The sequence below is a fragment of the Astatotilapia calliptera genome, chromosome 11 (genome assembly GCF_964374335.1).
Source record: "Astatotilapia calliptera chromosome 11, fAstCal68.1, whole genome shotgun sequence".
NCBI classification, from domain to species: Eukaryota; Metazoa; Chordata; class Actinopteri; order Cichliformes; family Cichlidae; genus Astatotilapia; species Astatotilapia calliptera.
The window spans coordinates 3505216-3530682 of NC_137432.1; the positions used below are offsets into that span (position 1 = coordinate 3505216).

At 41.1% G+C, this 25467-nt stretch overlaps 1 protein-coding gene across 5 annotated transcripts in view; it reads right to left on the reverse strand.

Moving 5' to 3' along the window:
* Positions 1 to 25467, reverse strand: part of cdk14 (cyclin dependent kinase 14) — a 233986-nt gene that overhangs the window by 146079 nt on the left and 62440 nt on the right. For 4 of the 5 annotated variants that reach the window (XM_026184457.2, XM_026184458.2, XM_026184459.2 and 1 more), the window contains 3 exons: positions 8663 to 8908; positions 2330 to 2424; positions 1667 to 1746 (listed from right to left, as the gene is read on the reverse strand). In XM_026184457.2, the coding sequence (XP_026040242.1) occupies positions 1667 to 1746; positions 2330 to 2424; positions 8663 to 8908 (421 nt within the window). Of the gene's footprint in view, positions 1 to 1666; positions 1747 to 2329; positions 2425 to 8662; positions 8909 to 9014; positions 9256 to 25467 lie in introns of those variants that run through there. The other variant, XM_026184460.2, reaches the window with a different exon arrangement.

Consider the following 25467-nt stretch of genomic DNA (forward strand, 5'->3'; position numbering starts at 1 on the left):
TTTTCAGACATTTAACAAACTGATTCATTTAGCAAACAAAAAGTTCTGTTCCAAGGACACAGGGGACAGACAGAACCTCTGAGAGGCAGTAAGTGATAAGGTCTCATCAATATATTCATTCTGTATGAGTACCTGAAGGTAAAAAACACAAAATCACATAAGCAGATCAAAGGCAAGGCTCCTCTCAGCAGGAAGTTAAAGCTATAGTCTGATACCTCAAAGATCCTGTCACCAGTTTGAAGATCCAACCCCCTCTCTCCCTGCTCACACACACATCGGTGGTAATGGCTCGAGTGTGTCGACTTTTGCACGAACACACACTCACAGCTGTCTTATACTCTGTGTGCATTACTTTATTCAGCAGCAGTCTGTAATGCCGCTCACATATCTGTGCTCTAAGCTCACTGCTCAGTAATTGCTGAATTAGTTCAATTTCAAATTACCTTTCTGATCTTCTCATAGGGAGAGTTTTAACTGTGTCTGTGAGGAGTCTAGCTCTTACTTTATCAGACCTGGATCATAAGCAGATCAAACAGACAGCATCACGTTCTCATCTAAATTTAAATACCAGTTCCTCCCGTGGAGGTGACTGTATCTTCTTTCAGTGGAGTCTGTAAAACGAAGTGACAGGACAAACCAAGCCAAGCAAGGACGAGCTCTGAACTTCTATACATACAGGACAAAGTTTATCATTTTAAACCCTACAAGCTGTAAGTTAAGCACTTCATATTGTAACAAGACAATTCACATTATATACCTGTTAGCTAATAGCGAACTTTGAGTTTTTCCAATGTCTTGGTTCAGCTAAGAACCGACATCCCATCTCCAGTCCTGTTCAAGCAGAGCTCACTCCCCCAAGCACCAGAGATCCACCAAACACATGATCCTTACACTGAAATACGTTTTAGGAGTGAATGCTGAAAAGTACAAATTAGCCTTGATCCACTGAACAGATTTCTTCTTATTAGAGGACTAAGAGATGTCCAAATGGTAGTAGCATTTTTTTTGCTCCCACCAGACTGGATCAGTAACCAAATCAGCTGTCTGCATGTCTTTGTTCACCACGCCCATGAATCTCCTCTGTAGTCTCCATCTTTGGTTCTTTTTTGGTAGGTCCATCTTTAACCTCCATTGCCCAGCATATCCACTCTCTCTCCTCTGTAAATGTCCAAACCATCTTAGCCTTCGCCTGTCTTGTGCACTGTCCATTGCTTCAGATGGGTGACCACACACCGGTCTCGCTCTCTCATTCAAATGTTTTGCTTCTACTGACTTTTATTCTTCTTCTCTCCAGACAATGCCGCCACTTCTCCAGGCCCTCTTCCATATGCTCCCTGTCCATTGCTTTGGATGACTGTCCCCAGGTATTTAAACTCATCTGCTTTCTTTAGTTCCACACAGACAGTTTAAAGGGTTTCTGATCAGGTAGGGAAAGTTAACACTGACTGGAGTTTTAAACTCCCTATTTCATGATATTTACAGTTTATGACTGTTGAGGTATATGAGGACACAGCCTTGCCCTTACCACTTGCAGTTCTGGGCTGAACTGAGATATTGAGCTGTTTTCGTAGTGATATTAAAGTAGCTTATGTAAGACAGAAAGTGAAACTATTAATATAGAAAGAAAAATATGGTATCTGTGCCTCTATGCACGTAAACGTCTTACCTTCCCTTATGGCTGTGAAGGGTGTTCCTTCTTCTTCTTGTAGTCGAATCACCTTCAAAGCCACTAGTTTTCCATTCACCCTGGCAGCAACATGAAGCACACACAATGTATACTAAACTGATCGAGTTTCTTTTTTTGCGACAATAAAGGAAAACTCTTAAAATGAGTGAAGCCAGAGAACAGCGAGGATATTTAAGCCAGAGAAATGTAATTTGGCGGCAGTGGAGTGAGACGCGGGTACAAGGCGAAGGGATTACAACTGAATGAAGCTCACCAATCAAAGCTGTTGTAGTTTAAGAGTGACGCCAAATAACATCATTACTGAGAAGATTAGAGTCTTTGGAGTTTTGTACATTTTCAAGAATTTAATTAGCAAAACTTGCAAGCAAAGCGGCAAACCATGAAATGTGAACGAAGACTATTGAATCATGGCATAAATACATTCATCCTATAGTGATTAAAATAAAGGAAATTACATTGCATTTGTGAGGTGCACAGCTTTGCAGACAAGAAATATTATTTACATAAAACCTATTGAATTATTTCATTCCCACACAGCAATGCTCTCGTATAATTAAATGTAATATTCGCTGCATCCATGAGTGATTTCTAGCAACTATAAAGAAGAGTAACTGGATTAGACAGTGATTCCACGCTACTTACTTGCTCTTTCCTTTGTAAACTGTAGCATATGAACCCTCTCCCAGTTTCTCCAGCTTTTCATAGGAATCTGCCTTTCCAAATTTGGGGCTGGTGGGCTGCGGGAAGAAAAAGAAAGAGATATGAAAAGGCAAAATGAGAGGGTGAGTTCAGTAACCCAGAAAAGCGGCGCCTCGTAGGATTTCACAGAACACATTTACAAGTGTCTGAGAGATATTAAAATCTGGAGGCTCCCTGCTGTATCATCGAGGAGGTGTAATGTCGGTTGGGAGGAGGAGAGAGAATTTTTTTACCAAGTCTCTTCTTGTAAGAGCTCCTTTTCATTTAATTGTCAGCTGATAACTTTTAGACACTTTTCACCATCTCAGCACTTCACAGAGAAAGAAATAACTGTGGCTCGAAGAGAAGAAGGCACAGAAGTGAGCATATTCATAGCTAACTGCTAGGAAAGGGGAAACAAGTCAGCTCTGAAACTTCAACTCACTGGATGCTGTCCTAACATCTGCTGTTGTCAGTGATGAGGAAAAGTGCTTTGATAACTAAATGTAACTCTGACGAAAGCATACGTGCCAATCAAGTATGTGGATCACCTCCCCCTCGCTCAGTCACCCAAGAGGAGGAGTAGGATGGCGACCTCCTTGTGACTAAGAAAAATCCAATTATTTTCACATTTTCACAAATAGTTGTGGTGAGGTTAGGCATGCGAGACCCTCAACCTCTTGGTAACCACTTTCGATTGCAAGGCGATTGCGTCTAAGACAGGCTGGTGAGGATTTGTGAATAACTGATTTCTAAATGCAGACAGACTGCCACCGCATTGCATACAGTCTTAGTCAGCTCGCAGCAGTGAGCACAACTATCTCTGCAATAGGCAGCATGATTCACCTGGTTGCCAGCTGCTTGTACTCTGATAACATACCTATATTAAAAGAAAGGTTGCCAAATGTCATTTTACAACCACAACAACTATTTTGTAGATCTGTGAAGAAATTTCTCATTTTCTGTTTCAAATCTATGAGCTTTGCTGAGTTATCACAGTCGGTGCATCGCATTGCAATTGCCAACTTGTCCCCATTGCCACTTTATCAACATTTTAACACACAAAGCAACTGACCGCGAGTTGACACAAACATGTTTCCGGTCTTCGAAGCAACCGTTTCAGTGAGACCACAAGTTCATTGCACGCGGTCGAAATAATGTTGACTGTCCAGCCTCTGTTTTTTCTAACAGTTGGAGACCTTTCACATTCTTTGTCTATGGTCTGAACAAAACTGCAGAAATCAAAACTATAGGTTTCAGGTCAAACCTGAAACAGCAGTTAGCGATAACAGGTATCAAGAGACTGGTTATTAACTTGCTTTGTTCATCGAGGCTTTTTGCCTCAAGCCGTGGGGCACTGTCATATGGTTGTATCCGTCATTATGTAATTTTTTTCTGCCAATTAAAACTTGGGGATCCGGGCACTGACTAACAGTGTGCCGATGTAGCTGAGGTTACATCTGTCAGACGAATCCCAAGCCATGAGTGCCTGGAAGATGATTTAGCACTGGAGGCTATTCAGGTACCATTCTTTAAGGTCCTGAAGCACAAACATACTTAATGTTCTAGTCTTCAAATCCCTTTAAGCGTTGCTTTAAGAAAATGTTCTTTCAGAAGAAAACTGTCCTTTTTTCTATAATTTTAACACATGAACACAACAGGGACTGAAAACCTGCTTAGAGTCAGTGAAGCATCAGTAGCTTTTATGGCCCTGAAAGCACAATGCAACCATCTTCCCTTGTAATGCATCTTTAACCAAATCCCATGCTTTCAGGAAATCCCTAAATGATGGTGCAGTATTTGCTACATCTGCACTGTCTTCATTGCTTTCCAGCCACCCTCCTGTTAGCTCACTATCCTTGCAGCAGTAATAAGCTCAGCATTTCTGAGGGCTTCTCTAAACAAATCAGACTTCCCCCTGGGATCAAGGAAGAAGTGAAGCTCTATCTGTGAAACAATTGAGTTGGACAGTAAGGTGGCCTGAAGAACCTCTCCCAGCAAGGCTCATGACTACAGAACTAGTCTTTTTTTCTACTAGTGTTCTGCATGAACCACTTTCACTTTACATTTGCCTTACTGCATCCTCTTTTAGGAATAACTGGTGGGGGGAGTTCATTGGTACCAAAATATTACGCAGTTGTCAGAGCTGGATCATCACTTGGCCAAAGCATGCAACCGCCTTAACGTCCCTAAAGCTGAGGGTTTACTAGATATCAGCTGGGTCTGCATAAGTGGATTAATCACAAATCCAGAAGTAAGAAAATTTCACCTTTAAATCCGTTATTAATCTGGTGTCAGTCTGCTTATCATATGAATCTTTTAATTCATCTGTATCTTTACTTCATTGGTTTTCTGCTCTAACAATGTCAACTTTTATGACAAGAAGGGGGAAAGCACAACATTATGAGGCCATTAGACAATTGCTCTGAGTCAGGGTAGTCTACAGATTTTGATCTGAAATGGTTAAAGACACATATAATCTTTAATAGTGTGTTCCCGTTTTACAACACAGTCACTTTTGTAAGCAGTTATTCTGACATTAAGTTAACATGAACTTTATTTTGCCATGTGCTGTAACTGTGATATAACGAAATTCCATTAGCCTAATCTGAGGTCGACTGTTAAAGCCCGTTAATGACTGATTCTGATGGGGGATAGTGGTTTATAGAACAAATCCAAATTTCTAGAAATTTTAAATGCCATGTCCTACAGAACATATAGTATGCCATCCCAGAGCCTGTGCAATTTATTTAAATTATAGGACAAAAGCCAAAGAAACAAAAGACACAGGTCCAGAATTTAGAAGTGGGATTCTGAAGGCTGATGGTCCAGAGATTAGCCACTATCCATCTTTTTTTAATTAAGGACTTGAAATGTTTGAGATCAAGTGGGTTTGTTTGCCTGAGCCAAATGACCACGGACGGCACAAATAACACAATTTCATAATCAGGGCTGAAACAATTCATTAGCTTCTCACAGCGATGTTGGCAGGCAATCAGTCAAGCCTCATATTACACTCATTAAATCTTATCTGTGTGCACATTCATTAAACCTTTCGCATTCTGTGCCGTTTTTCTTCTATGGTTCTGAAAAGAACCACATATGTATAAAAACCTAAAATCTCCTTTGCATGATTAAGAAAATTGTGTTATTTGTATGCAGTCTTCAATTAGGCATGTGAACAGATACAGGCTGGCAAATTTCTTTGACGAAGGAATAAAGAAGAAAAGCCAGCAGCGTCGCAGAGCAACAGAAATGCTGACGGAAAGTGGTTCTTTGACAGCATCTCAAAGGCTGTAATATTTTAGAGATGCATAATGCACTCAAACTCATTTGTCATTCAACAAATAGCTTCTTTGTAGTATTCCTGTGGCATTTCTGTTTGTTTTGTATGTCTTTGCAGTCATTTTGAGTTATTTTGTACACCCGCAGCAGATGGGCCCCTCCCTGAGCCTGGCTCTGTCAGAGGTTTCTTCCTGTTAAAAGGGAGTTTTTCCTTCCCACTGTCGCCAAAGTGCTTGCTCATAGGGGGTCATATGATTGTTGGGTTTTTTCTCTGTATGTATTATTGTAGGGTCTACCTTACAATATAAAGCATCTTGAGGCAACTGTTGTTGTGATTTGGTGCTGTATAAATTAGAGATGGACATAAAAAAGTGGTATCGTGCCATCTCTAATATAAATACAATTGAATTGAATTGAACTAATTTCCATTGACACTAGAAGAGACATACCATACTGTTAGCTCGAAGTTGTCTAAATCCTAAAATCTTTTATTACAATTGCATGATAACAGCAACCAAAACTAAATATTAACTCATAGAATCCTGAATAGAAATCTATTTTACATGTAAGAATGGTAAAGATAAAGGCGGTTGACCCACCCATGATCACCAAAAAAACGATCAATCAACACCCGAACCAATAAACTTAAGAGCCAGTCGTGTTGTTGCCTCATGAGATTCACAACAATTTCCAGTGTTGTGAATGTTGGGGATGCATATCTCCCTGTTATCATAGTAAAGCTGTAGGCTAGAGTACTCATCGCTTTTCTTGGCATTAATTAGCATTAACATCAATTAGCATTTGTACCCTGATAGGACAAGAGATTGTTCCATATTGAGGAGTTAAGATCTCATTTGGGCACTTAACTTTGTAACCATTCCATTTATCATATTTACTCAGTATAAAGATCTGTTCCTAGAAGGAATTGTTGTTCCTAAAACTGTGCCAATCATAAGTCGTAGATCATGTTTCAGAAAGAGACTAGCAGTGATGTGGCGACAATATCAGGGGAAGTGCATCAGCTCATAAGAATGAAAAACACGGCAACAGTTAGTGTTGCAAAGAGGATAGGTCCCAAAATTAGAGGACTACCTTAACAACCACAGCCTGGAATGTCTACTGGCTCCCATCGTTCCACTACAAAACATTTCGGCAGGAGCCCTTGAGGCTTTGAACAGTGAAGTATGTTGCAGCATGTTAGAGCAGTAACATGCTACTCCCTCTGACTGCATCTGATTCCCTAACAGCAACATGCTTCACAGCTGCACTTACTGACTTACTGTCCCATTAGTACACCTGCTACATTTGAAGAATGTTAGGATAGGCAAAGAACAGATAGACACATAGAGAGATCTGTCAGCTATAAACAGATTGTTTTGTTTCTCTTTAGTTTGCAGTCATGCTCTTATCTTTATACAGCTTTTTATTAACTTTCCTGTTAAAAGTCCAACTATGACTGAACTATGCCACTTCACTCTGTAAGCATGTCAACATCCTCTTAGACTCACTTTCTGTTATTTAGATGACGATAAGGCAAGACATATTTACTTGTATGTGAAGGTTGGCCCTACCTCAGTTGCTTCAGTCTGAGTTCATCAGACTGAAGCAACACCACCACATACAACCTGTTGTATGTGGTGGTGCACAACGTGGTTTCAAATATAAAGTGATTAATTATGAGCAAAAGAAAACAATCTACAAGCTACTAACTGTGTTTCCATGACAACACTGGCACAATTGTTGACTGACTCTTAACCCACTATTTATCAAACAGACACTTTATCATCAACACCTCTGACGATGGTGGCTTTGAAATGTGAAGTCTTGCTTAATCAGGCTTTTCTCCGAAAGGAGATCAGACCACTGTCACCGCGCTGACAAGATTGATTTCACTGGAGTTGAACCATTCTATAAGAGAGCCTTTGCTCACGGATTATTCTGTTATTAACAACCTGCTCTTTCAGTGCATGCATAATTAATAAGAGCACAAATTGTAGCTTTTCTCACTACACTGTTCTGACAGCAGGTGTCACTGATTATCAGAAGGTGTCATAGGACAATAACAATCATATTGTGTAACTTCACAACGCAAGATAATGAAGTTTTAGCCATTAGGATGAGTCTAGCAGGCTGTGATCAGATAAAAAAGGGTAACTACCCACTGTAATGATCAATTTACAGTATCTTCTTCTATTTTAAAGTCAATTGACATTGCTGCACCTGCATCCACACTAGTCTTTCACCATATTTGTATTTGGCTGGTTAGAGCCTGCACTACAACTAGGTATGCATATGACCAGTCAGCTGCAGTAGATGTTTAAACACTCATCGTAAGTTGTTAACAGAAATGCTTGTCAGTCAACTAAGTATTTTTGTTTATTAATGAACAGCGCCACTTAACTGTTGTGCATTAATTGAGGTCCATGTCTCTACCGCTGATGATCCCAGACAAGCCCCCAAACGTAACGAATTTCTACTTTTAAAACTAAAAGTGAACACAATTATTCTTCCCAGGAAGGCCAATCGCTGATTTTGCTAGCATCTTTAACAGGTGACTTGCTTGATGCATGTACAACTTTTATCATTAGGCATGAATGTTAAATGAAAGTTCCAATATGATACGTTGATACACTACACCCATTAATTTTCCGTGCCTACTCCTGAGAAGTTAGTTTCCTTATTTTTTGGTTGCTCCTTGGTGAATACATAAGTAAGACTAACACCCTAGCATTAGATTCTTAAGCAATGGGATTCATTAATATTGAACAGCACTTCAAACTTCGTACAGTAACATAAATCAGTGTTGTTATGTGGAGCCAATTATCACCACTTTGAACAAGTTATAATCCTCCTCCTGTCGAAATAGCTAAAAGGAGTGCAAACTGCCACGTATACTCAGCCCCTCATTAAGGCTAATGTCCAAAAGTTTTTGATATTCAAGGGTGTAAAAAATTAGAAGTTGTGCATTTGGTTCTTCGACACTATACTGTGCTGCTGGAGAGGTGCACTTACAGAACTAGGGCTGGAGTGGCGGCGCAATTTGGGGGACTCTTTGCCAGCAGTTGAGCTCTTGGCGTTGATGCAGGCATTGTTCTCAGAGTGGACCCTTTTCACCTGACTGGCGGGCTTCTCAAATGGGTCGAAGCCACTCTGCGTGCGCTGAACTCTCACTTTCTTGTCTTCAGGGATGGTGTCCAGGGGCTTGATGACAGAGTCTGTTCCCTGGCAGCTGCGTGTGGACATCTTTGTGACACATATCTGTCAAAAGAGGGGAAGGGGAAGGAGAAGAGAAGTGAAGTGAAGAAAGGAGGGTGAAGATAAATGTGAGCATTAAGAGGGAAAAAAATAGTCCATCTGCGATTACCAGTGTTCAGCCAAAAAACTGACTGTCATCCAGATCCTGCCTGTTTTTCATCTTTCTGTCAGCCTGGGTCTCTTCCCTCCCTGTAGAGCCTCACTGCTACCTCTTTGCTAGGATGAGAGCCTTTTTATCTCCATCTCTCTTTTCTCTGATCAAAACAGCTCCAGCCTCCGTCAGCTCTGCTGCACATGCACTCGCTGCCGGCTGCTGCCGCTGTCCCTAGACTGCGCATACACACAGTCCCACCTTATCTCTGACACACATCTACGCGTTCAGACAATTGTGCAGACATGCTACAGAATGTCTCCAACACGCCCACCGGGCACAGCCCCCAGTACTCACCAACTATTTACAACAAAAAGCGCCTTAGCAGCTGCTCTGCCACCACGGACTGTGTGTACGAGACACAAAAGACCCAGGCAGCATGACATGTTTTGCCACGGTTCCATTCAAGATTAAATATTTAGGTCTGAACTCCGCAGCAGGAAGAAGTTCTAATTACTCTAAAACACAAGGAGGAGTCGTCTTGCAGCTCACTGGTTTGCTCTTTACACGGGCCAGGTTTCATTGGACACAATGCAGCTTTTTTCACAGCGCAAGCCCCCTTCCCTGTCACGCTAATGTGATAAGATGTTATAAAAGAATAATATAAAAGCAGCAGCTATTGATCGAGAGGTTAGGTTACCACAGATTACTGAAAACCAGATCCAGGGTGCATTATACAGCACTGTTCAAAAGTCTTGAGCTATCCCTCGAAGAGAGACATGGACTGGTGTTCCACTCATTTTCAGCCCAGTCATGGTATCTGACTATTTTCAGAATATTTAAGCCACTTAACACTAATCTATAAGAAAAACTTGAAAGGCAGTACAGTATGTCTTTAAAAAATTGGGGAAAACTGGACAAATAGAGGACAAAAGGAAACATATCCTAATGTAAACATATTTTCAAAGCCATGTCCTTACAAAATAGGAAGAAATGAATCTGGCCCTTACTGGCACCTACTGTTTGCTGAAACCTCATCACAAATGTCTTGGTGGAAGGGCGACTGTCAAGAAGCCGTTCTTAAGGAAGGTAAACAAAGGTTGATGTACGCAAAATTACACAAGAAGTAGATTGAAAAATCAATGGGAAAAAGGGCTTTGGAGTGATTAATCCAAACTTTAAAGACATTTTGGGCTCTAAGTAATGTCAGTACGAAGGTGTTGAGAAGAGAAGCTTGGCAGTGAGCGTCTACAGCCATGGTAGAAACTCTGTTATGGTTGGAGCTGCAGTTGGAGATCTTGTCAAAACTGATGGAATTATAAACACTCAAAAGTACTGACAGAGTTTGATCCACCACATAATACCATCTAGAGAGCATCTGATTGACATTTGCTTTATTTTTCCTCATGACAATGATCCCAAGTACACTGCAGTAAAATCATATCTGGGTAGAAAAGCACATAATGGAACACTATCAGTCTTGGATTGGTCTGGGATCATTGCGAGAGACAACAGAACAAAAGGCAGCCAGCATCCAAAGAAGACCTTTTAAGGTCCTTCAAGAAGTCTGGAGAACTATTTCTGAAGACTTTTCCTTTTCTATCAGCAAAATGTGGAGACATGATGGATTGCTGAAGAATTTCGCTCAGTGCAAAGGGTGAAACAGTTATTCCTGTTTTTAAGATATCATATTGTATAAACGAAACTACAGGTCTGTAATGATGATGATGTACAATCAGAGGAAAAATTAAAGTGAAGAGCAAAATGTTTACCCCACGCAGCGAAGACAGTGGGAGGGTCTTGGAATATTGCAATGGTAGGTCTGCATGTCCCCTTAAAGCATCAGTTAATACAGGTGGCTCATATTCTGTGACCGTCACTAGATCGCAACCCCAATACTGTAAATCTCCTGACCTGTTAGAGAGCACTTTACACCACTTAGATGAATGTCAAACCAATCCAATAAGCATTTTGTCACCCACCTGCAGGTGTCCAGATAACTTGAGTAATTACAAGTTAAATTACACCTCCCATCCATCCAACCAAGTATTTTTTAGTAATTACGAGTCAGTTACAACAGCTGCAAATCTCCCCACCGACTGCAATACTGACATCTCACTGGCAACCCAGAATAATGATGCTTTCACTGCACACTGTAGCTCTTCCAGCTAAACAGCTTTAGCTCTAAAGTGGAGAGGATGTGCAGCTTCAAAGCTTCAAGTCCGAGAGATCAAAATTCAATTATTGGAAGTATCACACTTAAAAGGTAACAAGATATTCTCAAACCTGTATGAACCAACTGACATCTGGACTTGACACACACTGAACCCTCTGCAGCTTTAAATAAAGTATTCAATCAATTGCATAAAAATTGCATACCTACATGCAACATAATTAGTCCAACATCTCCACAAAGTCAGATTGGTTTAAAATGGAGCACTGTAACAAAAAATAATTTCCCCCAGGGATCAATAAAGTATTCTGATTCTGATTCTGATTCTGATAACCATGATCGATGTTTTCCTACTTTCAATTGCAAGTTAAATAATATTTACAAATTCAGCAAATATTTTACAGTTTTGACTGATTCTCTGAAGACAATTCTTTCTTGTCAGTCAAATTCAAAATCACTTTTTTCATATTAGCTCAGTTTAAAAAAAGTTAAGCAATGCGGCCACTTTTATTCAGAAGATTTCAAGCATGAAATTAAACTCCAAGCAAGGGAGTGACATAAGAACACGTTTAGGCAAACGAGCGCGTAAACTGGGCCAAGTAATACACCGGAGTAAGATGTGGAGAAAATAAAAAGAAATGAGGAGGTTGGAGTCACACACGGTAATGAGAATATAGCTGAGTCCCATGCACATCCAGCATGTCCTCAGTGACAGCAGTTGTCATCTGGAGCAGCACATTAAACTAACAAAAACAAATGCAGTCATTTAGGACCTATCGCACTACAAGGCATCAATATTTGATGAGAGTGTCTGTTTAAAGATGTCTAGGTTCCAAGAAGTCAACATCAGAGAATTATAAGAAACCAGAGGCATGAAGGCATGAAGGACACGCACGTCAGTGAAACCAACTAATAAAAGAAGGATAAAACGGTTAATGCAGAACTAAGTTACAGGCTTCTGGAATACCGCACAATGGTATTGACTGTCTTGCCCTCATTTAAAAATTAACCAGTGGCAATGCTATTTGTTTCAAGCACTTTCAGCAGTTGACACAACATTTAACTAGCAGCACAGGTACAAAGTAACCATCTTGCTGCTACGTCGTTAAACCACTAATTGTTCTGGAATTTGTTTTATTTTTACTTTATTATAACGACCACACTACTCACTTATGCAATGATCTGAATAACTATCCCAGTGCTGGTGATCAAACATCCAATGTAAATGATCTAAGTTAGCCCGAGGATGTGCACGGACACCTGCTGTAAGTGTGTTGGGTTTCCTAGAAAGTGCTGTTCAAACCTCATCAGAGACAGTAGCATTACTCTTTTAAAAGTGAAACAGATTCTATATGTGGTCCTGTGTGGCACAAGAGTCAGAATCCTCTTTGCTTAGCCAGGTTTGTGTGCACAAACAAGGAATTTGACTCCAGTTTACTTGCTTGTTGCTTCATTGCCGGACTTTGTATTGAGAGTTTGGAACAAAACACCCCTATTAGAGTGTGTGTCGCTGGTGTCACGAAGCACATTAATGTGCTGCTACAGAGAGCTTTTTGAACACGGATCTCATCTCCTCAACATTTTCCCTACAACAAACATTCAGATTATAAGAATCCATCTCATTCACTACATTACAAACTGTCATTAGAGTAATACCCAAATAATACAGTAGCCATGTGTGAGTTACATCACTGCTGCCCAGGACCAGATTACACAGGCTGCTTTCTTGCTTAATTGCAGTCACGACCCTGAAATTCATAGATGGACTAGTGAATGAGTAAATGTTCAACACTGAATCCACATCACACATCACATTTAACAGCTAAAGTGGAAAACTGCATGGGTAAATTAGCAGCCCAAAATGTCCTGGCGGTCACTGGTTGCACATGTCACTTACCAAACTACTGAGATTAAAATAAGCAGCGTGGATCCCAAACTCACTGAGCAATTACACACAGAGGCTCTGTGAAAAGTCTAGCACTGAGAATATCCCACTGCACATATCAACCATCAAGGTCAGGCATTAAGCAACTTTGATCTGCTAAAAATCCTAAACCTGTTTTATCCACGGCTTCATCTAATAGCGTTTTACTTTCCACAAGAACAAAGAGCTAATGTTTAAAAATAACAGAAAAATGTAACAGTGTTGCAAATAAGATGAGCGATTATTGCTGAATAAAATCATGACTCTTGTGATTTAGTGCACACAGTGGTAAAACAAACTTCTTATTTCAAGTTATTTCAAAGCTGAGCGCGTTCTCAGGGCTGCTGCTAATTCCTTACATGGCAGCCGCACATTAGAGCTCTGAAAATTTTAAACTGGATATATTTAAACTTTACTTTAAAACGAAGTTTATTTTCGCTTTAGTGTGTCAGCAGATCAAAGTGAAACTCATTTTACTGATTGAACAGGTGTTCTTCTAGTGGCTGCAATTCTAGCAGTGCTAAAGAGACTCAGCAGAAGATAACAATCAAGTAACAAATTCAATTCAATTTTAGTTTTATTTATACAGCACCAAATCACAACAACAGTCACCTGAAGGCGCTTTATATTGCACAGTAGACCCTACAATAATACATACAGAGAAAAACCCAACAATCATATGACCCCCTATGAGCAAGCACTTTGGCGACAGTGGGAAGGAAAAACTTCCTTTTAACAGGAAGAAACCAGGCTCAGAGAGGGGCGGGGCCATCTGAATCATATGTGTGAATCATATGAATCATATTCACCCACCAGAGAATCTATACCGCACTACATGCTGTAAATTGAAAAACAGTAGAGATGGGTTTGACAGTGGCTTGCAAACTCTCCTGGGCAGCCTCGCAGACCTGGGCAACCTAAATACAACAATTAAACACAAAAAGCCACATAATATTTACATAATAGTGAAAGCTTTTCTAATTGGGAATATTTTAGCTTTCAACTTTTCTCTGTCTTGGCTGAAGATAACAACTCTAGACATTATATACTATTTTCTAACATTTTCATTTAGGTTTGATTGAAAAAAGGAAGATAAATGGAGCAAGCTGTCTGAGCTGATTATGCGATGCAAATTTCAAACAGCTTTGAGATATGTAGACCCAAATTATACTGACTAAACCTTGTATAGGACTGAGTGAGGTGGTAATCAAACCTCCAGATGAGTCTCATCAATCTCATAAAGTTGTATTTCTGCATGCTGTGGCAGCTGCACACTACCTGCTCAGTAACAAGCAGCAGATAGGCAGTGGATATATTTGAGCTTAGCAGCTAAAGAGGTATTTCTCTCATGAGTTGGCAATGAGGACAGGGCTAAACAAAGAGTACTGCACAAAGAATTGTCAGATGGCCAGAAACATGACTCAAACTGAATCCCATTGTTTCTTCGTGCCCTCTGGATGTGTAAGCAGGCAACATGACCACGATATTTACTTCTTAAAAACGCTTTGGGGAAAGACAGTGTGCTACATATTATCATCCATCCAGACTGACTGGTTTACGGCGGTATGTAGAGGCCTTGCTGCATCTGGCCGTTCTCTGTTGCCAAGACAGGAACACCCCACCAAGACAGGGAAAACCCGCCGCAGATGCAATTACACCATATCGATTCTTATTGAAGGACAGCCTCTTTAATCACTACTACCCTCCACCATCAACACTCTGATATACCAACACACACAGAGACAAATAAACAAACTACATTGTTTTGCTATCTATAATTTATTCTGCACTGACCCCTTTGCCCCACAGGGATCACTGAAGATTCATCTTATCGTAGTGTTGTCATACGGTGATGAAAATCCAGGGCAGGAACGAGCGCAGCCAGGACCACACTAATGCAACCATCTCCACAGGAGTAGTTACTGATGACATTAGCTTGAACGATGACAAGAACCTCAGAGGCCATAAAAGACCAATAAGCCATAAAGCCTACTTGTGTGCTCGTGCTAACTCAAAGCTATCAACCATGGAAACTTGGCTCACATTGAGGCTCAACCCACAGCACGAATGCATTTCCATTTTGCAGAAACAAAGAAGGGCTATTGGCTTGCCTGGGCTCATCATTCTGGCCTCAAGATGATACACCAGAGGAGAGACTGGAAAAAACCTCTCATCCTCCTCCCGTCCACACTGTCTGCAGAACACAAGCCTTTGTTTCATTGTTCTTGAATGGCAGAGCGAGAAGTGTGTGTGTGTCTAAATATAGCTGGTGCAGCTTTTCTATTATGCCTGGATGAGGGCACTCTGATAGAGATGCGTGAACAGAAAGGTCCAGTGGAATGACACAATAAAGAATGGCAGTTTAACAGATGGAGATTTGATTGAAGGTTAAGCTGATATGTCAGGGTGATGACATTTAAGTTAAGAGTCATATCTGTCCCTCTCTGACCATTTACAAGTGCCAGATGAGGCAACTGCTGCTTCCAGTAGCCAGAGGTTGGCCTCAAGCTGTACTTCAGAGCAAATTGAAATCTAGGGTGAACTTTTTCTGACTTTAACAGCACAAGCTATTTTACAACTTGAACTTTTTGGTTCCACAGGAAAGCTGAGTGGTCTGAGCAGACTATGGCTGCATACAGATAAAAAACTTTGTTCAATTGCGGTCAGTTATTAGTTATCGATCACTAATCTATTAATAATTGAGCTTTGGAGTTTTCTACTGATCCACCAAGTACACCAAAACTTACAAACAATGGTCCTCTACTCCAGAAGCTAACAATCAGGCAACAGCAGGAAGCTTCCAAAAGAGCATGTCCCTCTTTAGCACCTACATGCTTCACTACTTTTCACAGTAGTCTTTATGCCCTCCATCAGATTTTCTAAAGGTGTCCAGTGAACTGTAATCTTTGCCGAACAGATTCTGACTCCTGAACCTTTTGTTTGACACCCCTGGTATACAGTATGCAATTGGAAGTGGAAAGTGATATAGTTTAAGCCGATAAGCATAGGCCTGCATGCTAGGAGTTAGTCAAGCATTAAAAAAACATCAAATACCTGCACAGTTTTTGCAAAGGTAGACTTCTCATAAGTCAATTTCTGCCATTTGTAGAAATGCAGAAATTATGACCCTGTGACAACAGATCTAACAAACAAATCTAGCCACAAAGTTAAGACTGTGGCTTCATCAAGTTTCGAAGTTAGGAAAGCTAGATTTCGGTGTTAACAATTGGAAAACTTGTGGAAATTGAGTTTTAATGTATTGCCTATTTGCAATGTCACATTAAGCAATCATTAGAAAAACATCTTTTTCATTTTTAGTACGAAATTCGGAGTTTGAACTGGGTTTCCTATCACTGTCTTCTTAAACACTGTCCAAGGAAACTCCAAAAAGTTTATTTTTGCTTTGCTTCTTGGGTTTGAACCTTTCTCTAAAGTTCTCATCTTTTTGTTCTTCAACAACTACTTTATTTTCTTCATGTGCAGGTGTCTGAAAGTGGCTTCTACCGCTTCATCCCTTACCCAAGCGTGACCACACATGGTGTGGACACACTTCATGAAGACAAAGTCAGGCAACACGTCATCTGTACTCAGTCCCACAGCTCGACGTATAGGGTCAACCTTAAATGATGAGACTGTCTCTGTGCAAGTATGAAAATACTGAGTTGGAAGTTTTAACATATTACAGAAGTTACTTTGTTATGAAGTATTGCAGCTCCCTTTTTGGCACACACACACCTAGTTTCCAGTATCCTTGAGTTCTGCTGGCACTCATTAAATGCACCAGAAAAATAAAACATGCAAATGGATCTGCTGTGGGTCTTCATCATTTTGAATGCCAGCCCTAAGATATTGTGGATGAGAGTCTTAATTATCATACGTGGTGGAATAAAAGTATCCCAACAGATAAATTATGGCGTAGATAGAGACTTTTCATTGCAGCGATACGTACTGCATTTGCAGTTCTCATATTTTCACCTCATCTTGCATTTGGACCACCTTCAACAGGCTTTGACATCTAGAAATCCCACAGCGGTGAGACAATGACAACATATTACTTACTTCTGAGTAAGTCCTTGAAAGGGAGACATAACATCATTAATCTCCACTTCAACGACACAAAGCAACGTTGACATGTTTTAGAGATGCACTCAGTAGACTTTGGAGAAACATCAGCAGCTGAGCATCCGCAGAGTCGATGCAATAGGCAGAAATCACAAATGAAAGTTAGCCTTTAACTGAGCCCACTTTACAGAACAGTCACACAGGCACACGTAAAAGAAGAGGTGAGATCTAATTTTACAATGCTTTGATTTAATATAATAAATAATACATGTTTTTGACGCTATTAGAGTAACAGATGGCATGCTTGAAAAACGAAGGCCACACAGAAGTACAGGTCAGTCAGTTTGCATGAACTCCTACTGTAGGTGAAAATGCCCAACTTTACAACCTTAAAGTAAATTTGGTGTGGGTGAAGGGTCTTGGGCATCTCACCCCTGATGAGACCCTGTGGCAGACATGCTGGAGACAGTGTGTCTCTTTCTCTCTCCTTTGTAGTGGGTAGAGCTAGAGGAGGTGACTGGCAAGAAAATATACTGTGAAGCTCAGAAAAGTGAAGAAAGTGAAAAAGATGCAGTTACTACCTCTCAGTTAAATCCATGTGACCTTGTTCCTTAACAGCATAGGAATTACAAGAAGCTATGAATTAACTCCATTTACAGGTGAACTGTGAGGCTCAAGGAGAATTACACTGAAAAGGATGGAAACATTCAGAAGATGTGTTGTATCAGAGTATTGGCCTGATAAAAATGTAGGAAAATCAAACGCTACATAATTTATGGCATCACTACTCAAAGAAATGATCATGGACAATAGGGCTGCCACGATTTGTCGACTAGTCACGATTACGTCGACTATCAAAATCGTCGACGACTGATTTAATAGTCGACGCGTCGTTTGAAACTTTGTAAGATCACAAAAGACGCAGGAATAAGTAGCAGGATTTAAGAGTGTAATAACGGACTGAAACAGAAGATGGCAGCATTGCATGTACAAGGATGTCAGCTACCGTTAAACCCCGAAGAAGAAGAAGAAGAAGAAGAAGCAGCTGTGTCCCAGAATTCATTGCGCAGCCCAGCTCAGTTTCCAACAATGGCGGCAGCTAGTTAGTTTTAATGTTACTCTTATTATTCTTTCTGGGTCACAAAATAAACGTTTAACATATTTTCAGGCGAGAATGTAGCTGTGTAAACCTCAAATATCTGCTCAGTTTATCAGGACACCACATATTTTCAAAAGCGCTCCGACGTTTTCGGAGACATCTGTTACCCACTAGCTCGTTAGCGAGCCGGGGGCTAGGCTCACTAGCGCCGTGAGAACACCGGACTCCCCGCAAATCGTTTTCAAACCCACCGCTGTCTTTCGCTACTCAGGTTAAATATATATGAGTCACTTAGATAACTTAAAATGTTGTTGTTTGGCTTTTTTTTTTTTAGTATTTTATTTGTTCCTGAGTAAATCAGTTTGGCTGAGATTAAAGTTATAGTTTTCACACAGCTGAATAAACGTCAAGCAGACAGCTGATTATCAGAAGTGTGAGATGCTCCAGAATATACTCCAGTGTCCTGTTATATTTTAGATAGCAAGGAGTTTATTAAACTTCACCGAAACAATTGCAAATTTCATTAAAATTGAATAAACTATCATCTTGTCTTTATTTTTAGTTAGCACAGACCTTAAACACTTAAAGCTGTAAGCTAATGATAGTTATATAAGAGCAGATGCTGCTGGTGCAATAAGCTGTAGTTTTACGTCTAATGGATGATGATCTGATTAGTCGACTAATCGCAAAAATAATCGGTGACTAGTCGACTATCAAAATAATCGTTTGTGGCAGCCCTAATGGACAAATATCTCGCGGGACTACTTAAAGTCAAAAACAAGCATAGACTCGGACAGGCAGCTCCAAGACTGATGATTCTAAGACTGCACAGGCAGAGAATCAAGCATTGGATCTAACTATAAAAGTAAGTATTATTATTAAAGTAATAACAGTAATTAGTAATATTATTTTCCCAAACTGAATTTATAATGAATAATGAAACTAGAACCCTGAGTTTAATTACTCAGCTCGTAACGACAGAGGGTAAAACTCTAAATATCACAGTTTATGTTTGTTACGGACCTCTCATATTAAAAAACCCAATAACAGCGATTTCAGAGATGTGCAGAGGTCTGTCCAGGATCACACTGGTTGCTTGACAGCATTTACTGACTGTGTTTCAACATGTCGATGGATGTTAACATGAAATGCTGTCAGAATATACTAAACTCTGAACTCGGTCTGGATTCAAACATTCAGTTTTAATTAGGTGTCCTAATAATCTTTAAGAATATACTAGAATTTACTGTAGAAACATTAGAACTACTGCTTGTATTTGTCATGCAGTCCTATAGAATAAGCTTGGGAACAGGCTTAATGAATAACAAACTATAAGATGTCGTTTTGCAAAGACGCTTCGGCATCTATCACTGCATCACTGTGTGAAATGTCTTAAAAAATATCACCCATGTGCATCAGTATCTCAGGTTCAGTGACCAGTGCCAACCAGCCTCGTCTCTTAGAATGACCGAAGCTTCTGAGGTCCAGTTACCTTCCTGGAGGAGGAAGTGTTCTGGCCAGTTAATGACTCAGGCAACCCTCCTACCTCCCTGATTAGTGTAGCCAGTCATTGCCTCTGATTGGGACACTGGAGAACGAAAGGTCCAGAGACATAAATGACTAAATTGGCTCACTTCCCAGTTGTTCCAGCTTCAGGACAGTGCTCGGTCACTCAAGAGAACAGCTGTGACGTCGCCAGCTCCTTACCTCAACCTCCGCCCCCCTCTGACTTCGCTCCTTCCTAAGCCCTGGCACGTTAGCCCTCGCTCATCATCAAACACTGTCACATAAGGCTGTGAAACCCAAGCCAAGAGTGCAGCATTAGAATAAAAACAATTTAATGAGCAGAGCAACATTTTGCTTTTTTATAATGCAGAAGTGCTAGTGGCAATTTTCTGATTTTGTCTCCCTGAAGACAAGGGCTGCTCTGAGGATTCATTACAGATTCTGGGTACACCGCCACGCTGGGAGGCTATCACAAACACTTAAGTCAGTTATAATGTTGTGTTTCTTTCAAAGGGAAAATGTAAAGCTTCTCCATATTGACAGTGCTTTTTAGTTACAGTTCAACTCATTTGATCTCATTTGAGTATCTAGGCTGGAGAATTTCAATTCAATTCAGTTTTGTTTAAATACCACCAAATCACACCAACAGCTGCCTCAAGGTGCTTTATATTGGAACGCAACGACCGTACAGATAAAACCCCAGCAATTAGACAACTGCTAGTGAGAGAATGGGGAGGAAAAACTCCCTTTTAACAGGAAGAAACCTCTGGCAGTGATTAGAGGGAGACAGGACAAAAGACACACTGAGGAAGAGAGCTGGAATTCCTCAACTAGTATTGACCTAGCTAAACACAATGTACCAGTTAACTGTTAAGACTTGTATACTTCTACCCATTTAGATATTGTAGACAAATAAAGATATTTCACTAGCTGGGCCCACATCCTCATTTATGTTTGACAGCGTTTTAGTAGGAAAAAGTGAACGCTTTGACATGAATTGAGCTGTGGTTTGGGGAAGGCCTTGAAGGGGACTGGCGACGGCTCCCGGGCCTGGCAGATCCCCATGTACTAAACGGAAGTGAAGAAGTTGAAGAATGGAGAAGAAGGAGGGAGGGAGGGTGGGGCACGTAAACGAGAATGATCAGCTTGCAGAACTAGGGGAACCTATATAGATGACAGCTGGAAGGAGCGTGTTTGGAGGCGTGGTCCTGCTCCTGAAATTCCCATACATAATCTCCAACAGTTACTCTATTCTCAGTAACGCATCTTTGTAGCATCTGCTTGGCAACTGACTATAATATTATTATCCAGCTGTTTGTCAAAACTCTCCCCGTGATCCCCCAACATGGCCAACACAGCAAACACAACTAACACAGCTCTGGTCTTCCGCTGTGTACCATAACTAAGGTTACAGCTAACTTTATAGTTAATCTGTGTAGTAAACAAGAGTAAATGTCAGTGGATATCTTTGCATAAACTTCCATGGCACTTCATTTAGCTGTTGTTGAGGTATTGGAGGCTGGACCAGAGTGTTTGACGCACAAGAGCGCTATCATGTTATTGGCATTGTTAAGCCCCTTAATGACCGCTAGCATACTCTGCTCTGCAGCACTCTAGTATTTAAAAACCAGTTTTATGTAACAGTCCACTTGAAATCAGCATAACAAAACAGCATTACTAGATGCAGATCTCAGGTCTAATAGGGCATTTACCACTGACTCATTAGCACAAGTGCCACTAAAGTAAACACATTCACTTTGTAGCCACTTGATGATATGAATCACACCATGTGCCACTGACTCCATCTCCAGGGATTTGCATCTGAATAAAAGTATCGTGTTCACTGTCAGAGACCTGCCTAGGTGAGGGTCTTACACTGAAGGGACCATTCCTTACTTCTCTTTCTAGGAGCCGGTACAGACAATATTGATGCTCTGGATTTATTTGATGCGCAGGTATTGGTAGTAATCCCTACAAACCTGGACAAACAAAACTTGTCTTAGTGGGTGCAATCCATCGAGGACAAGGTTAAGACAAAGTGGTGGTACAAACACAGGGTAAGAAAAGCTTTTGCTTGGAAGCTGTGTTTTTGTGCTTGTTTTCAGTCTCACAAAGCCAGTCCTCTCACAGCACATCTCTCACAGTAGGATTATAGTCAGGGAAATATCCACTGCAACTGCCTGAACTTGGCAGCTTGAATTCTGACAAATTCCTTAAGGATAGGTAGCAACCAACCTTTTTAGTTAAACAGACCTTAGCTCATATGGTTATGCGGTATCTAACCTGTGATCAGAGGTAGTGTTTGTCTTACAAGCATCAACTTTACCAAGCTTGTTTTTACTTCAATAAACAAGAAATGTCCATTCCTCATCCAAATACTTGAGGCATACAGTGATGCTTACTCTTGGGAAGAGGCTGTACACAAGTTGTAACAGTCGCATGTTTGTGTTTTAGCAGTGTCCAACATGTGGATCTGCACATAGGCCCAACACTGTTCAACTTTAGTACAGTACAGTCCCCAGAGCAGGAAACAAAGGGCAACGGGATCCAGGACAAGACAACCAGACTAATGTCTAAGTCCAACTGTAAAACTCTCCTCCTCTTCATAGGACAGTAAGTCAAAACAATTCTGCAGAACCAACACATGTTCCAATTGAAGTCGGGTTTATACATAAAGATTTCATATTATAGCAACAGCCTCAGAGTCCCACACAGTGCTTGTCATGCTAAGGCTTTTGAAAGTAGAACAATATCCTTCCAAACATACAATGTGGCAATCACACTTTTAACAGAAAGAAGAGACATTTGGGCATTATTATAATATGTACAGTGGGGCAAAAAAGTATTTAGTCAGCCACCGATTGTGCAAGTTCCCCCACTTAAAATGATGACAGAGGTCAGTAATTTGCACCAGAGGTACACTTCAACTGTGAGAGACAGAATGTGAAAAAAAAATCCATGAATCCACATGGTAGGATTTGTAAAGAATTTATTCGTAAATTAGGGTGGAAAATAAGTATTTGGTCACCTCAAACAAGGAAAATCTCTGGCTCTCACAGACCTGTAACGTCTTCTGTAAGAAGCTTTTCTGTCCCCCACTCGTTACCTGTATGAATGGCACCTGTTTGAACTCATCATCTGTATAAAAGACACCTGTCCACAGCCTCAAACAGTCAGACTCCAAACTCCGCCATGGCCAAGACCAAAGAGCTTTCGAAGGACACCAGGAAAAGTATTGTAGACCTGCACCAGACTGGGAAGAGTGAATCTACAATAGGCAAGCAGCTTGGTGTGAAAAAATCAACTGTGGGAGCAATCATCAGAAAATGGAAGACATACAAGACCACTGATAATCTCCCTCGATCTGGGGCTCCACGCAAGATCTCATCCCGTGGGGTCAAAATGATCATGAGAACAGTGAGCAAAGATCCCAGAACCACACGGGGGGACCTGGTGAATGACCTGCAGAGAGCTGGGACCAAAGTAACAAAGGTCACCATCAGTAACACACTACAACGGCAGGGAATCAAATCCCGCAGTGCCAGACGTGTTCCGCTGCTGAAGCCAGTGCACGTCCAGGCCCGTCTGAAGTTTGCCAGAGAGCACATGGATGATACAGCAGAGGATTGGGAGAATGTCATGTGGTCAGATGAAACCAAAGTAGAACTTTTTGGTATAAACTCAACTCGTCGTGTTTGGAGGAAGAAGAATACTGAGTGGCATTCCAAGACCACCATACCTACTGTGAAGCATGGGGGTGGAAACATCATGCTATGGGGCTGTTTTTCTGCCAAGGGGACAGGACGACTGATCCGTGTTAAGGACAGAATGAATGGGGCCATGTATCGTGAGATTTTGAGCCAAAACCTCCTTCCATCAGTGAGAACTTTGAAGATGAAACGAGGCTGGGTCTTCCAACATGACAATGATCCAAAACACACCGCCCGGGCAACAAAGGAGTGGCTCCGTAAGAAGCATTTGAAAGTCCTGGAGTGGCCTAGCCAGTCTCCAGACCTCAACCCCATAGAAAATCTGTGGCGGGAGTTGAAAGTCCGTGTTGCTCGGCGACAGCCCCAAAACATCACTGCTCTCGAGAAGATCTGCATGGAGGACCAAAATACCAGCTACTGTGTGTGCAAACCTGGTAAAGACCTATAGTAAACGTTTGACCTCTGTTATTGCCAACAAAGGTTATGTTACAAAGTATTGAGTTGTATTTTTGTTATTGACCAAATACTTATTTTCCACCCTGATTTACGAATAAATTCTTTACAAATCCTACCATGTGGATTCATGGATTTTTTTTTTCACATTCTGTCTCTCACAGTTGAAGTGTACCTCTGGTGCAAATTACTGACCTCTGTCATCATTTTAAGTGGGGGAACTTGCACAATCGGTGGCTGACTAAATACTTTTTTGCCCCACTGTAGCTACTTTGGATGCATAAGCAAGTGATCCGTGGTCCCAATCTGACCTGAAAGTCATGGGCTGGGTTTGACTTGGATAACACCAAGATTTGATTTATCACAATACACCTAATGTGTGGCTAATATATGCTGCACCTGTGACAAGCTCACCCTGAGGAAACACTGTCTGTCATTGGATTCATCTAAGAAGTTGGAATGGAGTTCTTGGAAAGGATACTGCTGGCTATAGATGACATTTAGTCTGACCTAGATCATTAGTTCAAACATACTGACTCACTCAAAATAACATCTTTTTGTTTTGGTTTGTTTTGCTCCATTGTTTTTTACAGACAAGACTTACAAAGTCTTGTGTGGCTCGTCTGCTCTGGCTGAAGAATGAAGCCAGAGCAGAAGTGCCAGATAGTTTCCTCAAGTGACCACTTAAGTCTGGGTCCAAAAGCAAGTCAATCCCCACAGACTCCAATGTTTTTACAGCCTGGTACGGAAAAACGGATGTCTGCTAGGCCTGACCACACTATGTTCAGTACCTTAACTGGACCTCTAGATTGTGTATAACTTGCTGTCAACACCTTTTGGAGTATTTTAATTGAATTATCTGCATCACAATCCACTGCTATTCAAAAAGTTTGTGTATCAGTTTTGTAGAGTGAAATTTTCTTAGTTTGTAACTTAGCAGTAACTGGCAGGTACGCGGGTACTCGCACAGGATGGAGTACTAAGTTGTGCTACTCAGCACTCCAAATATAGTCACTTCTGGCTCCCGCAAACCAACATGTCAGAGTCAAAACCAATAAGTGATGTCACAGTGGAGCTGACCACAGTAAGTAAAGTAGAGCTGCACAGTTAGGTATTCCTGCAGACATATAAACACAGAGGAAGCCAAGTTTGCCTCCACTTATGCCTTCCATTGAGTGCAGCATGAACAGCCTTTCAAGCTTCTCCATTAAGAGGACACTACTCTCGATTTGGCTCTTTATTCTGACACTTATGCTCTCAAACAGATTACACCCTGTGTCTCCTGTTTCAGCCCTCCTTCCTTATTCTCTCTACTTCCTAACAGCTTGGCTTGTCTTCCCAAGGAGCTGCATATGGCCCTGCAGAAAGGCTCGCACACATCCACGAGACGCTACCACAGATGGTAAATGGCCTGTCCCTGTCTTCCTCTCTCTCTCCCCCTTTCGCTCATCCTCCCCACAATGCCCACATTCCATCCCTCCGGGCTCGGAAAAAGAGGAGCGTGTTGCAAATTTGCCCAAAGTGGGACATCATATTGTAGAGTG